Source organism: Sus scrofa, chromosome 13 (genome assembly GCF_054392235.1).
Source record: "Sus scrofa isolate SSC_HxYL_T2T_F1_AM1 chromosome 13, Sscrofa_HxYL_maternal_Yorkshire_Landrace_v2.0, whole genome shotgun sequence".
NCBI classification, from domain to species: Eukaryota; Metazoa; Chordata; class Mammalia; order Artiodactyla; family Suidae; genus Sus; species Sus scrofa.
In genome coordinates, this window is record NC_139395.1 from 81,162,987 (window position 1) to 81,179,472 (window position 16,486).

General features: G+C 44.4%; 1 protein-coding gene across 3 annotated transcripts in view; it reads left to right on the forward strand.

Annotated features, from left to right (window-relative positions):
* The window catches only part of IRAK2 (interleukin 1 receptor associated kinase 2), an 82,320-nt gene that overhangs the window by 57,919 nt on the left and 7,915 nt on the right, over positions 1-16,486 (forward strand). For all 3 annotated transcript variants that reach the window (XM_084989433.1, XM_021069319.2, XM_084989432.1), the window contains 3 exons: positions 1,206-1,315; positions 3,404-3,599; positions 7,715-7,777. In XM_084989433.1, coding sequence (XP_084845559.1) covers positions 1,206-1,315; positions 3,404-3,599; positions 7,715-7,777 — 369 coding nt within the window. The remainder of the gene's footprint in view (positions 1-1,205; positions 1,316-3,403; positions 3,600-7,714; positions 7,778-16,486) is intronic.

Genomic DNA, 16,486 nt, shown 5'->3' on the forward strand with positions numbered 1-16,486 from the left:
TATAACTGCTGATTCACAAAGGGAACTCCCACAAAATTACGATTTTTAAGGCAAACCTCCTTTCCATAAAATTTTCAAACAGAAGGAACAAAGTTATTCCACAAGAGAATTATTGCTTCCTTTGGTAAGGACCAGACAAAGCAGTTATTCATGGTATAATAATGATCGTTAGCCTTGTTGAGCTCTCACTGTTTGCAGGACACTGATAATGGCTTTACATATGTCCTTCAGGCCTTGCCAGAACCCCAGAAGTTTCCCCCGTTTTCCAAAGGAGGAGTCTAGGAGTTCCCATTGTGGCGCAGTGGAAACAAATCCAACTAGGAACCATGAGGTTGTGGGTTCAATCCCTGGCCTTGCTCAGTGGGTTAAGGATCTGGCGTTGCCACAGCTGTGGTGTATGCTGGCAGCTGTAGCTCTGATTGGACCCCTAACCTGGGAACCTCCATATGCCCGTGGTTGCGGCCCTTAAAACAAACAAACAAACAAAAAGAGGAGTCTATAGCACAGAGGGGCAAAGTGACTTACCCAAAGAAACACAGCTGACAAATGTCAGGGCTAGAGTTTAAAAAAATCCATTAGCAAGGCTAGTTCTTAGAAGATGTGTGACAAGAGACCTAAAACATAAGTTCAGATTTCTCCTGGACATTCAGTCTTAAAACAGAAGTGGCAGGTGGGGGCTTTAGATTACTCATAATGCCCCTTGGCTCTTGTGGAATCTCCCCAAATATTCATAAAATTGGTCCACGTGTTTGGTGTGCCAGCACAGGATCCCTAGCTCCTCTCCCAACCAGCCCCTTCTAGAGAATTCTGGAGCTGCCACTGTGAGAGTTGTGATAAAAATAGCTGCTGTTTGAGCACCCACAGTGTGGCAGGCACGATACTGAGGGCATACCACACACTCCTTTGAATCCTTATGACAACCCTAAAGCATAGGGATTAACATTTCTATTTTATGTCTGAAGAAATGGAAGCTCAGAGATGTTGGGTGTCTTTTCCAAAGTCACACAGGTAGTGTGCATCTGAGCAGGGATGTATAACTAGATATTTCTGATGTTAGAACTGGTACCCTGCCAGTAAACCCTGCTGGCCAAGCGCTGTTACAGCAGATCTGAGGGCTGGAGGGGAGGAGGGAGCCCAGGACCCTGCCATTGAGACTTTAAAAAGGCACAGGTGTGACTGTTTTCCCCTCCTTTTCTTTCTCTTAGGGTGGCTCAGACACCCTCCCCTGGCCCCAGCGTGTCAGCATCTGCTCAGGGCTGCTTCATGCCGTGGAGCACCTGCACGGCTTGGAGATCATCCACGGCAATGTCAAGAGGTGAGGGAGGAGGGCTGTGCCCTGCTCAGGGCCGGGGCTGTGGGGATGAGACTGAACAGGCTCCTGGGTCTCATTCCTCTCCCTGTCTCCTCTTGACTTTCTCTCCTCTTCTTGCCTCCCTTGGGTCTCTTCTTCCTTGGTTCTGCCCTCAGAAATCAGCATGTCTTCAGTTCCCATCGTGGCTCAGTGGTTAACGAATCCGACTAGGAACCACGAGGTTGCTGTTCGATCCCTGGCCTTGCCCAGGGTTAAGGATCTGGTGTTGCTGTGAGTTGTGGTGTAGGTCACAGATGTGGCTTGGATCTGGCATTGCTGTGGCTCTGGCGTAGGCCAGCAGCTACAGCTCCAATTAGACCTGTAGCCTGGGAACCTCTATATGCAGCGGTGCGGCCCTAGAAAAGACAAAAGACCAAAAAAAAAAAAAAAAACCCAAAAAACAAAACAAACAAACAAACAAACAAAAACAAAACAGCAGTCTGGGTTGTAGTCTGTCTCTGATTGCTGTCAGCATTAACTGCCTCTCTCTAGCATTAAATACCTGTCTCTTTCTGAGCTGGTATTTCCCCAGCAGGCTCTCTGTACCCCTGCGGTATTTCACTTCCTGCCCCAGCAGCTGGCCTGGACTTCATCCTTGCACTGTGGGCCATGTGTGCCAGGCCCCCTGGACTTTTGAGCTCCTAACTCAGGCTCTTCTTGGAGACCTGCCCCCGCTTGTGTATCTTTTTGTCATAGATACTGTGACAGGGGTTAAGGGTGCACTGCAGCATTTCAGTACCTGTTCCCAGGAGCAAGAGCGCCCCATCTGAAGACTGGGACTGTGGGGAGGGATTCTGGAAAATCTGGCAAAGCTGACCTCGAAACTAGAACTCCCACTTCCCCAAAGTTCTCTCCCCGTTTGGCGAGTAGAATCCCTTTCCTCTTTTCTCCCCCTGATTTTTATTTGATTGCAGAAACAATTGTAATAGCAAGAAAGGAAATGAAAGGGCAAGAGGTCATGCTGGCCCGGCTGCCTTGACGCACCAGCTGACCTCCATTATTCTGGTTTTTTCCCAGCCCCTGTCTGCACAGAAGTCTTAGCCCTAAGGGAGCACCACTTCCTAGTTACTACTTCATATTCTTTTTTCTCCCATGATTACATTTTCCCACATTGCGTGTTATCATTTTTCATGACTTCTTCTGTTGAAGGTATTGCCCTTGATTTACATAATCATTCCTAATAGTGAATATTGGAATTGGTGTCTACTTTTTTTTTTTTCCTCTCCCGGGGCATGCGGAAGTTCCCTGGCCAGGGATTGAAGCCACACCACAGCAGTGGCCCAAGCCACAGTAGTGACAACACTGGATCCTTAACCACCAGGCCACCAGGGAACTCCCCAAATGCATATATTATATATTTTTGGCCATGCCCACAGTATGCAGAAGTTCCCGGGCCAGGGATCAAAGCTACACCACAGTAGTGACTCGAGCTACAGCAGTGACAATGCCAGATCCTTAACCTGCTAGGCCACCAAGGAACTCCAGTGTCTACTTTTTAAAAACCATTTGGGGTTTAGTTTGAATGTATTTATACATGTCGCTTAGTGTTAAAAATTTTTTTCCTTTGTACTTTCTGAGAGTGTTCATTCCCACAGTTTAGATGACTGGCTCCAAGAATATTTTTATTGCTCTTCTTATTCCCCACAATCTGGGCAGGTTCAAGTCCAAAGGATGCTGGCATCTAGAGTCAGCTGGGCCAGAGCTGGGGGTTAGAACAGCTTTGGAAGGAACAGAGCCGACAACCCATGTGCTCATCAGGCTGAGGTTGATCAGGGCTGACATCTGTGGGGATCAGGATGGCTGTACCTCTTTGGCTACCAAATGCCATTTCTGGGGCAGTAGGATAATCTCAGCTCCATCCCCATTTGCTGGCGGGGATGGGCTTCCAATTCCCCCCTCCCCTTATAAAGACTGGCTCATGAACTTGTTGAGGGTCCTCAGTGACTCTGACTTGTTGGCACTGCTCACTAAGTGTTTTTCCTAAAGGGTTTCCATGACAGCCTCTTCTTGTCCACCTGAAAATGAGAAGGTTCTCTGCTTCCTTTCCCACAGCTCCAACGTTTTGCTGGACCAAAACTTCACTCCCAAGCTGGCTCATCCGATGGCTCACCTGTGTCCTGTCAACAAAAGGTCAAAATATACCATGATGAAGACTCACCTTTTCCAGGCCTCAGCTGCATATCTTCCAGAGGATTTCATCAGAGTGGGGCAGCTGACAAAGCGAGTGGATATCTTCAGCTGTGGCGTAGTAAGGGCTTCCCTCTCAGCTTAAATTTGGGCCTGCACACATTTGTCCTTTCCCTGGCTGCTTTGGAAGCACATAACAGAGGGTCTTAGAAATGTTTCATCAAGTACAGAGGAGGTTGGCAAACTATGGCCACAGGTTAGAACTGGCCCAGGGCCTTTTTTTTCCCCCCAGCTTTTGGCTTTTGAGGGCCTCACCCACAGCATCTGGAGGTTCCCAGGCTGGGGAGTTAAATCAGAGCTACAGCTGCCAGCCACAGCCATAGCCATAGCAACTCAGGATCCAAGCTACATCTGCAACCTATACCACAGCTCATGGCAACACTGGATCCTCAACCCACTGAGCGAGGCTGGGGATCGAACTCGCAACCTCATGGTTCCTAGTTGGATTCGTTTCTACTGCGCCATCATGGGAACTCCAGGGCCTATTTTTTGTTTGTTTGTTTGGGGCGAGGATGGGCTGCTCCTGTGCATACAAAGGAATTGAACCTGTGCCATAGCAACGACCTGAGTCACAGCAATGACAAGGCCTAATTCTTAACCTGCTGAGCCACCAGGAAACTCCTGTTGGTCTATTTTTTTTTTTCCTCCATGGTTTATTTTGTATGGCCTATAATTAAGAATTTTTTTGGGTTCCTTCTGTGGTACAGTGGGATAAGGATCCAACTGTAGTGGCTACAGTTGCTGGGGAGGCGTTAGTTCAGTCCCTGGCCTGGTGCATGGGTTAAGGGGTCCACTGTTGCCACAGGTACGGCTCAGATTCAATCCCTGACCCAGAAACTTCCATATGCCATGGGTGTGGCCATTAAAAAAAAGTTTTTATGCTTATAAAAGATTTAATCATATTTAATAATAGCAATAATAGTAAAAGAATATGTGACAAAGACTGCTTGTGGCTCGCAAAACCAAAAATATTACTATCTAGCCTGTTAGAGAAAAAGTTTGCCAGCCCTGACATAAAGCTACTCACACATGTCCAGATACCGGTAGGCTACAGGTATCTCCTGACTTCCCTGGTTCACATCCATCGAGCCGTCTAATTGTCTCTCCAATTGTCTGTTCAGCCACACAGCAGCCACCCATCCATTCGGTGTCTGTCTACCCATCCACCCTTCCATCCTGTCACCACCCCCATCCATCATTACTGTGTGCCACGCCCTTGGAAAGTAAATGTAACTAAAACACAATCCCTCCCCCTCGAGTTCATGGCCTGAGTGTAGACCTCCAAAGTAATTTCTATAGCACACAAGTTCCCTGAGAACTCGATAGGTTACATGTGTTTAAAAGATTTTAATGGGAGTTCCCTTGTGGCACAGCAGGTTGAGGATCCGGATTGTCACTGCAGTGGCTTGGGTTGCTGCCCTGGCGTGAGTTCAATCCCTAACGTGGGAACTTGCACATGCTGCACATACAGCCAAAAAAAAAAAAAAAAGAGGTTTTGACATGTTTAAATAGGTTTGAGAAATGCTGGGTTGAACAAAGCTAAGCAGAAGAAAAGAAAGTGACCACAAAATCAGAGCCTTTAATGTGGTAATGAGCCTTCAACCTGGTAACTGAATTTACCATAGCCCAGCAAACATATGTAGCGTTTCCCAAATTCATTTGACTATGGAACCTTGTTTTCTTCGTATCTCTAAACATCGGAGACCCATAGATCCCAGCCTGGGAAATGCTGGCTGAGAAAAGTGACCTCTGCCAAGAGCCACTAGCTGCGTCTTGGACCTTTTGCCTTTTCTCTTCTCCAGCCTCAAACTCTCCACTTCCTTTCTGTGACCACGGTCTCCTGTCCTCTGCTTCTCCCACTAATGCCCTTCCTCTGAGCCACTTCTGCCCTCAGCCCAACAAATGCCAGATTCTGCTTCCCTCTGCCTTTTAGCCCATTGGGCCTTCTGATTTCCTTGCCCTCTAATGCCCCCACCCTCCCCCAGCCCCACTGCCAGGGGCTTGGTGAGTTCAGTAAGGCCAGCCCAGGCTCCTGCTCCTTTGAGAAGTAGGGGAACTGGACCCTAAGGATGCAGGCACTATAGTGTAGAAGAACTTAGGTGCACGGGGTTGCAATTGCTTTCAGCTATGTGACCTAGGGTATCACCTATAATTCTGGGCCTCAGTTTTATCCTCTGTAAAATGGGGGTAATGATACATATGGAGGTAATGTATATAAACTGGTTAGCAGAGTACCTTGCATAGATCAAGATGATGATTATTGTGGTTATTGCAATTATTCCTACCTTCATGCCCTCACTCCTTATTTTTGTTCACTCTTGACTTTTTATTTTTTATTTATTTTATTTTTTGCATTTTTTTAGGGCCGTGGCATATGGAAGTTCCCAGGATAGGGGTCAAATCGGAGCTATAGCTACTGGCCTGCACACAGCCATAGCAACGCAGGATCCGAGCCATGTTTGCGACCTACACCACAGCTCACAGCAGCCTGGATCCCTGACCTACTGAGCAAGGCCATGGATTGAACCCTCATCCTCATGGATACTAGTTGGATTCTTTTCCACTGTGCTACAACGGGAACTCCCCAATCTTGACCTTTTAAATCAGCTCATTTGAGTTCCTCCTTCCTTCCTTCTTTCCTTCTTTCACTCACTCAGTGAGTGCCTCCTGGCTCCCTTCAGTCTTTTTCTCAGCTCTGCCACTGATGGATGGTGTGATTTTGAACTTTGGTTCCTCTGTGGAGAGCGCTGTGCTTCTCTGTGGTTTTTTGATGAGCACTAAATGACGTCTGTCAAAGGCCTACCATGTGGAAGGGGCAGAGGAAATGTTTGTTTCTTTCCCCTTAGCTCCCCCTCCCTTGCAGGAGCTGGTCAGGAGTCCCTTTTCAAGGGCCCGTCTGCCCACTGCAAGGGTGCCCTCTGCTGCCCTTTCCTGGCCACTGCCGCCTGTTAGTTACCCTGCAGGCCCTTCCTTTGAGGGCAGAGGATTTCTCAGCAGTACTGTGACCTATTTTCTGACTTTGAGAGAAGTTGTGGGAGGGAGATTTGACACCACAGATGGGGTACTCACTCCCTCATACTTACAACTGCTAGGTCACCATTTACCAGAGAAGGTTACAGGCTCAGATTTTAGTTGCCCAGAGATCACCTAAGCATGTAAGACCCAGAGAATTTGAACCCAGGCCTGACTATAGACTCCTTAGCCAGCATGCTGTTACCTCTGCTGAGAATTCCTGTTCAAAGCAGGTTTCCCGTTTAAGACACAAATCACAGTTGGTCGATTTTGTGGTGGCTCACACTGGCTCAGGGCTGTGCTTTTTTTGGGAACAGATGAATTAACGAGTGGAGGATGTTAGCAAAAGCCTGTGGGTGAAACATGCTGTGGATGTTGCTGAGACTTTCTGTCTAGAATGCTTATCTGCATGTGGTTCCTCCTTTTCCTGAGATTGACATAGCAGTGCCTGCCTACCATTTCTGATGGGTATTAAATGAAATCATCTTTGGGGTTCCCGTCGTGGCGCAGCGGTTAATGAATCTGACTAGGAACCATGAGGTTGCGGGTTCGATCCCTGGCCTCGCTCAGTGGGTTAAGGATCTGGCATTGCCATGAGCTGTGGTGTAGGTCGCAGATGCGGCTCGGATCCCGCGTTGCTCTGGTGTAGGCTGATGGCTACAGCTCCGACTGGACCCCCAGCCTGGGAACCTCCATATGCCACAGGAAGCAGCCCTAGAAAAGGCAAAAAGACAATAAATAAATAAATAAATAAATAAATGAAATCTTTATAGTGTGGGTGTATGTATATATAGTTAGATAGATAGATAGATGTATAGTGTATGTGTGTGTGTGTGTGTGTGTGTGTGTGTGTGTATAAAGAGAGAGAGAGAGATGTATTTATCTGTCTATCTGATACACACACATTTGGTTTTCATCCTCCGTGCCTTGCTATCAATTAATTCAAACCTTCTCCTGTCAGCTGAGTGGCATGTTTAGTTGGAAGAGGGATTTAGTGATGTTCCCATGTTCCAGATTTTGGGTAAATGTCTATGCTGGCAAATGGGAGAGCCAGGCCTAGAGCTCAGGCTTTGTTCCCAAGAGGAAGCCTCTCTCTGGGCCAGAATCTCCTATCTAAACTTGTGCATGGGTGTCTGCCCCATGCTGACTCTGTGTTCTCTGCAGGTGTTAGCTGAGGTGCTCACTGGCATCCCTGCTGTGGATACCGCCCGAAGCCCGGTTTACTTGGTAAGACAACCCAGTGCTTGTGGTTCGAAGCTGTGAGGGGTGGAGGGGTGGGCAGGCAGGGACCTCTACTGTACCCATTTTACAGATGCCAATGAGGCCTTGGTCCAGGGTTTGATTTGCCCCTGTGCAAAGTCGCGATAACCTCCCCACTTTGCGAGCCAACCAGTAAATACTTTTTCTTGATAATGGAGTTTAGAATGTTTGGGGAAAATCTGTTTTTTCTCTCTATATGTCAGGCAATCAAATAGGGTTTGTCTTTACACTGGTAAAAGTTAATTTCAGCCCTTTAATAAAAACAATAACTTCTGGAAGTTCCCATGTGGCACAGCAGGTTAAGGTGTTGCTGCAGCTGTGGTGCAGGTAGTAATAGTCCTTGGCCGGGGAACTTCCATGTGCAGTGGGTCCCCCCCACCCCCAAAAAGACTATATAATCATATAGACCATGGAATACCATGAAGTTATTTATAAAAAAAAAACCTTTATGGGAGTTCCTGTCATCGCTCAGCAGTAGTGAACCCTACTGATGTCCATGGGGATCCAGGTTTGATCCCTGGCTTTCCTCAGTGGGTTAAGGATCCAGCACTGCCGTGAGTTATGGTGTAGGTCACAGATATGGCTCAGATCTGGCATGGCTGTGGCTGTGGTGTAGGCCAGCCGCTGCAGCTCTAATTCCACCCCTAGCCTGGGAAACTCCATGTGCCATGGGTGCTGCCCTAAAAAGACAATAAATAAATAAACAAATAAAAAAATTTAAAAACCTTTATAAATATGTTTGTAAATACTTACAATGAGGATAAAGTATATAATATGATAAATTTTGACATACATGTATATTTGTGATGTCATCACCAAAACAAGATGGTGATGGGAGCTCCCTGGTGGTCTAGGGATTAGAATTTGGTGCTTTCACCACTGCAGCCCTGGTTCAATCCCTGGTCTGGGAACTGAGCTCCCACATCAAGCCATGGCACTGCAGCCAGAAAGAAATAACAAAAAAATCCCCCAGAACCCCAACAAGATAATGGCCATGACTACTACCCAAGAAGTTACCTCTTTTCCTTTGTCACCTCCCCTCACAGCCCTCCCCACCCCAGCTGTCCCCTGTAGCCATCTGTCTGCTTTCTATCACTGTACAGCTGGACAGAAGTTGCCATTTTCGAGGTGCACCCGTGCTCTCTGTGTGTCAGGAGTTCATTTCTCAGGGCCCTGAGTGATGTTCTGGTTCATGGATATACCCCAATTTGTCCATTCACCTGTGGGTGACATTTGGGGTGTTTGACCATTACAAATAATGCTGCGACCTTTGTGTGGAGGCCTCAGCGTGGACCCGTGTCCATTTCTGTCACGGTGTAAGTCACACTTTCGAGATGTACACGATGGTATGGTTTTGACAAATCTAGACAGTGGCATAACCATCACCAGAGTCAAGATATGGAATATTTCTGTCATTCTAGAAAATTCCCTCATACCCCTCTATACTCAGTGCTCTCTCCCCACATCCAGCCCCTGGCAGCTCCTGATCTAGTTTCTGTCCGTGTAGTTCTGTCCCTTCTGGAGGGTTGTGTAAGTGGAATCACAGAGCCCATGCCTGTTGCTTTCGGGCTCCTTCCACTTGAAGGCATGATGCCTTTGATGTTCATCCATGTTGTGTGTATCAGTGGCCCTTCCTTTTACTGCTGGCGAGTGTTCCATTGTATGGATGTCTGACCATTTGTTTATCTCTTCACCACTTGCCAGATAAGTGGCTTGCTTCCATGTCCTGGCAATTCTAAATAAAGCTGACTTAAACATTCTTATTTTTAAAAAACAAAACAAAACAAAACAAAACAGGGAGTTCCCTCTGTGGCACAGTGGGTTAATGATCCGACTTGTCTTTGTAGCCTTGCTGGTTTGATCCCCAGCTTGGCACGGTGGGTTAAGGATCCAGTGTTGCCACAGCTGTGGTGTAGGTTGCAGATGTGGCTTGGATTTGACCCCTGGCCTGGGAACTTCCATATGCTGCTGAAAAAGAAAAAAAGAACAGTGTATAGTGTGATCCCATCTTTGGTAATAAATAGATGAATGAATTTTAAAAATTGCATGTTTTCTTATATATTTGGGGCTAATAACCGGATTAACCTCATAGGGTTCAGTGAAGATTAAAAATATGAGAAGTGCCAAAACAGTCACTAGAACATGGTTAGCACTCTGTGTGGTAGCTTTTATTATTTATTTTTTGCTTTTTTTTAGGGCTGCACCCATGGCATATGGAGGTTCCCAGGCTAGGGATCCAGTTGGAGCTACAGCTGCCAACCTACGCTACAGCCACAGCAACGTGGGATCTGATCTGCGTCTGCGACCCACACCACAGTTCAAGGCAACTCCAGATCCTTAAGCCACTGAGTGAGGCCAGGGATCGAACCCACAACCTTGTGGTTCCTAGTCAGATTCATTTCTGCTGTGCCACATGGAAATTCCCCATAGCTATTATTATTATTATTGCTCTTATTTTAATAGCTCTTGGGGATTGCTTGCCATTATTGTATATAACTAAAGTAATTACAACTGTGGATTTTTTTTAGCACAAAGTCTAAAAGAATGTAACCCAAACTATCAGCAGGGATTACCTTTGGAGAGTTGAAATGAAGGAAAAGGTTAACTTTTGCCCTAAAACGTCAACTTGCTTCTATTTTAGTTTTTAACAAAAAATGTTTTTAATAACATTATTGATTTTATAATAATTTCTGTTTAATTTAAAAATTTTAGGAGTTCCTGTTGTGGCTCAGCGGAAACAAATCCGACTAGGAACCACAAGGTTGCAGGTTCGATCCCTGGCCTCGCTCAGTGGGTTGAGGATCAAGCGTTGCCATGAGCTGTGGTATAGGTTGCAGATGCGGCTCGGATCATGCGTTGCTGTGGCTGTGGTGTAGGCCAGTAGCTACAGCTCTGATTAGACCCCTAGCCTGGGAACATTCATATGCTGCGGGTGCAGCCCTAAAAAGACAAAAATAAATAAAAATAAAAATTTTAGGGAGTTCCCTGGTGGCCTAGTGGGTTAAGGATCTGGGGTTGTCACTGCTGTGGAACAGGTTTGATCCCTGGCCTTGAAAGTTCAACGTGCCACAGGTGTGACCAAAAAATTTTAAAATTAATTTATATATTTAAATTATTTATTTATTTATTTGTTATTTTTAAATTTTATGGTCACACCCATGAACTATAGAAGTTCTCAGGCCAGGGATTAAATCCCAGCTGCAGTTGTGTCAATGGATCATTTTCACTGCAGTGGGCTGATGATCAAACCCATGCCTCACAGAGTCCCAAGCCGCTGTAGTTAGATTCATTTTTTTTTTTTTTCTTTTTAGGGCCACACCTGCGGCATATGAAGTTCCCAGGCTAGGGGCTGAATCGAAACTGTAGCTACCAGCCTACACCACAGCTCATGTCAACACTGGATCCTTGACCCACTGATTGAGGCCAAGGATCAAACCTGCATTCTCATGGATACTAGTCAGGTCTGCAACCTGCTGCAGTTGGATTCTTAACCACTGTGCCACAGTGGGAACAGCCCCCACATTTTTAAAAAAATTCAAGTAATCTGCATACTTGGCTTAGAAAACGTAACCTTCCGGTCATCTACTCCATATCTCTTTCCCTGGCCTGCCCTCAGGGAGGATCACTTGCTTAAAAAGCCCTTTTTATTATGGAGAGTTTCAAACATACAGGAAAGTCAGGAGAATAATATAAAGAATCTCCATTTATCCATTTCATCAGTTTTCCACATAGTGCTTTTATTTCTTTTGCACCTCTGAAACCTTTTTTGTGTATTTTCTTTTTTTCCTACTGTGCCTGTGGCTTGTGGAAGTTCCCAGGCCAGGGATCAACAGCAGTGACCTGAACTGCTGCAGTGACAACACTGCTGAGCAGCAGGAAATCCTTGTCTGTGTATTTTCAAATGAACCCCAGATATTGTTATTTTTCCTTCAGAACTTAGTTTTCTTAATTTCTTATTATCATTGAATACCCATTTCATCTTTAGAGTTCCCAAATTGTCTCAAAAATTGCTTTTTAAGGTTGGTTCATTTGAAATGGAATTCAAGCAAGGTCCACATGTTTCTGAAGACGAGTTGTCTCACTGCACCCGTACCCCCCCCTTTTCTTTCTGCCTGGCATTGCATTTTTGCATTAAGTAGGTCACTTGTATGGCGGGTTCACGGACCGCATCTTCTGACTGCGTCTTGTGGTGCCCTTGCATTGTTTCTCTGTTCCTCCTGTTTCCTGTACCCTGATTATCCACTCTTGAGATTTGATTAGAATCATGGTCAGTGTTGCTTCTAGATGGTCCTGTGTACCTCCCGTTGGGTCACAGCACGAGGCATGTGGCAGATCTTCCTCCTTTCAGTGCTGAGAGTCCTCTGGGTTGAGGTGGATTTGCTGAGTCCCTCCCTTACTCAGTTCCCTGTCACTCTGCCTGCCACCCTGTATTCTTGATGAAGGACAGCATCTTCTGACCAATGTTGCTGGGTGAGAGCCATGATTTCATTGGCGGTGGTCAAGTGGGGAGTGTTTCCTTACAGCCTTCTTTCAGGGCAGCCACTGAACAGTTTCTGATTCCGTTTGCAGATGGTGGTAACCTCCATATCCATAAATAATACACTTCTCTTGTTATTTACTGATTTGCCAACTTTAAACACCAATACGCTTTTTAAAAAGATAAACATCTAAAAAGGCAGAGTTCACATAAGAAAGTTGTGCAGAGGGCATTTATAAATGAACCCCTGGGCTGAGATATCCCATGGTGGCAGATCTCCGACTAGTGCCCATGAGGACTCGGGTTCAAATCCCTGGCCTCGCTCAGTGTGTTAAGGATCTGGTGTTGCTGTGAGCTCAGCAGACCTGACATAGTGTCCATGAGAATGCGGGTTCAATCCCTGGCCTCATTCAATGGGTTAAGGATCTGGTCTTGCCAAAGGCAGCAGAGTAGGTCACAGATGTGGCTCAGATCCAGCTTTTGTGGCTCAGCAGACCTGACATAGTGTCCATGAGAATGCGGGTTCAATCCCTGGCCTCATTCAATGGGTTAAGGATCTGGTCTTGCCAAAGGCAGCAGAGTAGGTCACAGATGTGGCTCAGATCCAGCTTTTCTGTGGCTGTGGCATAGGCTGGCAGCTGCAGCTTCAATTTAACCCCTAGCCTGGGAACTTCCATGTGCCAAGGTGCAGCAGTAAAAAGAAAAAAAGGAAAAAAAAAAAAGAACGCCTTGGAGTTCCCATTGTGGCTCATCGGTAATGAACCTGACTAGTATCCATGAGGATGTGGGTTCACTCCCTGGCCTTGCTCAGTGGGTTAAGGATCCAGTGTTGATGTCAGCTATGGTGTAGGCTGTGGCTGTGGCATAGACTGGCAGCTGTAGCTCCGATTAGACTCCTACCCTAGGACCTTCCATACACCATGGGTGTGGCCTTAAAAAGACAAAAAACAAACAAGCAAACAAAAAAAACCCCACAAAAAAACAAAACAAAAACCTTGAAGTTCCCACTGTGGTGCAACAGGATTAGCAATGTCTCTGCAGTGCCAGGACATAGCTTTGATCCCCAGCAGGGCACAGTGGGTTAAACAATCTAGTGTTGCTGCTGCAGTGTAGGTTGCAACTGTGGCTTAGATCTGATTTCTGAGTTGGGAACTCCTTATGCTTCAGGGTGACCTCCCCTCCTCCAAAAAAAAAAAAAAGGAAAAAAAATGAACTCCTTGCCACCTTGAGGGTTTTAATCTCCATGTATTGAATTACTAATAGTGTTAAGTGTGTAAGTATTTTTGGATCCTTAGACAACCCATTTTTCTCAATGGGGAAACTGAAGCAGAGTGGGAACTTTTTTTTTTTTTTTTGTCTTTTTAGGGCCATACCCCTGGCATATGGAGGTTCCCAGGCTAGAGATCCAGGTGGAGCTGTAGCTGCCAGCCTACGCCACAGCCACAGCAATGCCAGACCTGAGCCGCGTCTGCGACCTTCACCACAGCTCACAGCAACGCCAGACCCTTGACCCACTGAGTGAGGCCAGGGATCAAACCCGCATCCTCATGGATGCTAGTTGGGTTCATTAACTGCTGAGCCACAAGGGAAACTCCCTTATTTTGTTTTTGAAGCTAATATTACAACTATGTCTGATGATAATCTCTGGTAATCTTTTATTTTGAATTATGACTGTATTTATATAAAAAGCTATATGAAGCAATAAAAATTTAGTTTTATATTTAACAAATCACTTCTATTAAAAAATAAGAAAATTACCCAAAAAGGAAAAGATGATACTTAACTGAAAAATAAGTGTGTACAACTTGTGGAGACATTTATGAGGCACCTACTCTATGCCAGGTTCTGTTCTTGGTGCTGGGGAAACAAAGGTGAAGCAAGGTAAATTTCCTACCCTCATGGGGCTTTCATTTTAGTGGGAGAAAACAGATGCTATTTAAGTAAATGAAAATATGTGTAATTCCAGGCCAGCAGTAAGTGCTATGAAGAAATGTGAAGTAATGTTAGAGGAGAGAGTGAAGGGGCCGGGGGAGGGCTATTTTAGGTCAGGAAAGACTTCTTGGTGAGGTGACATCAGAGCAGAGACCCAAATGAAGTGAGGGACCAGGACATGGTAGAACTCAAGGGAGGTGCAGACTAGACCGAGAGAACAGTAAGTGCAAAGGCCCTGAGGCAGCACAGAGGCTTCCAAGATGGAAGGAAGAGACAGAGTGGCTGAGTACAGTGAGCTAGAGGGAGAGAAGGAGCAGAGATGGGTAGGTTGGCAGGGGCCAGACTGTCACCGAGTCAGGGGTTTCTGAAGGCCATAGTTAACATCAGGAATGCTTGATGTTAAAACAAATACACAAAACCCCTGTAATTTTTCCAAATATAAATGTAAAGCAGACTTGTAAAATATTTGGTAAGTATATGAAAGTATAAAAAATAAAATAGAAATAATTCTTGGAGATGACCGCTATTAATATTTGATACCCTGTCCTTTGCTATTATTTTATGTATGTATACATACACACAATTTACATTATTTACATATTCATATTTAAATATTTATTTATATCTGATATTTATTGCAATGGATTTTCATCAACTTTTGCATGTATGAACATCAACTTATGTAGTATGAAATATTGTGCAATATTTACATATAATGCATATAGCATATAACAAAGTATATTGAAATATTTCTATATACTTTATATCATTTAAAATATACATTATATATTTTGTAGTTATATAAAAGATTTTATATAGTTAATATGTTTATATAAAATACTCCATATCTATGAAGTATACAAATATGTACATATATAATATTTTTAAAGTAGAGAATGTTATATATGTACATAATATTATATGTAGAATGTATAACATATGTATAACATTTATATGTAGAACATTATGTATAATATGCATATATGTAGAATATACATGGAAAATTTATTTATTTATTTATTGTCTTTTGTCCTTTTAGGGCTGCACCCACGGCGTATGGAGGTTCCCAGGCTAGAGGTCTAATCGGAGCTGTTGCTGCTACAACCACAGCAACGCCAGATCCTAGCTGCATCCTACACCAGAGCTCACAGCAACAGCAGATCCTTAACCCACTGAGCAAGGCCAGGGATTGAACACGAAACCTCACGGTTCCTAGTCAGATTCGTTTCTGCTGTGCCATGAAAGGAACTCCAGAAAATTTATATATAAATGCATTATTTATACAAATATATGACAAATATAAAAACAAATATATATATATATTTATATATATATTTATTTAGTTTTTGCTTTTTAGGGCTGTACCCGTGGCATATGGGGTTCCCAGGCTAGGGTTACAGCTGCTGGCCTGTGCCGCAGCCACAACAACGTGGATCTGAGCCACATCTGCGAACTGCACCACAGTTCACAGCAATGCCAGATCCTTAACCCACTGAACGGGGCCAGGGATCGAACCCAAAGCCTCAAGGTTCCTAGCCAGAATTGTTTCCACTGCACTACAATGGGAACTCCCTAAAAACAAATATAAATGTTTCCTATGTCAATGTAATATATTATAGATGAATGCGCTATATATTATATCAGTCACTATTATAATTATATTACATATTAATTTCCTATATTTAATATATTTAATTAATATAAGTAATATATTTGTAACCCATTTATGTAAGTTGGTTTATATATAAGCTGCAAATAAGTGAATACATACATATGAAATACACTATGTGACATGTAACTTGTATTATACAAATATATAGAAATATATTTATTATTATTTATATAGCATATCTCGTTTTATGCATAGTTTATTCTTTATTTTTTTTGTCTTTTTAGGGCCACACCCATGGCATATGGAGGTTCCCAGGCTAGGGATGTAATCGGAGCTGTGCTGTCAGCTTACACCAGAGCTACGGCAACACCAGACCTAAGCTGCATCTGAGACCTACACCACAGCTTATGGCAACGCTGGATCCTCGACCCACTGAGCGAGGCTGGGGATTGAATCCGCAACCTCATGGTTCCTAGTCGGATTTGTTTCCTCTGCGCCACAATGGGAACTCCCTTGTTTTATGCATGGTTTAGATTTCTGCTTTCTAAGTGGAATAAGATGTTATAGCATGTTAATACAAAATGTATAAAATATAAAAACATGTAAAAATTTACGATTATGCATGATTATATATAATATGTATTACTATGTAACA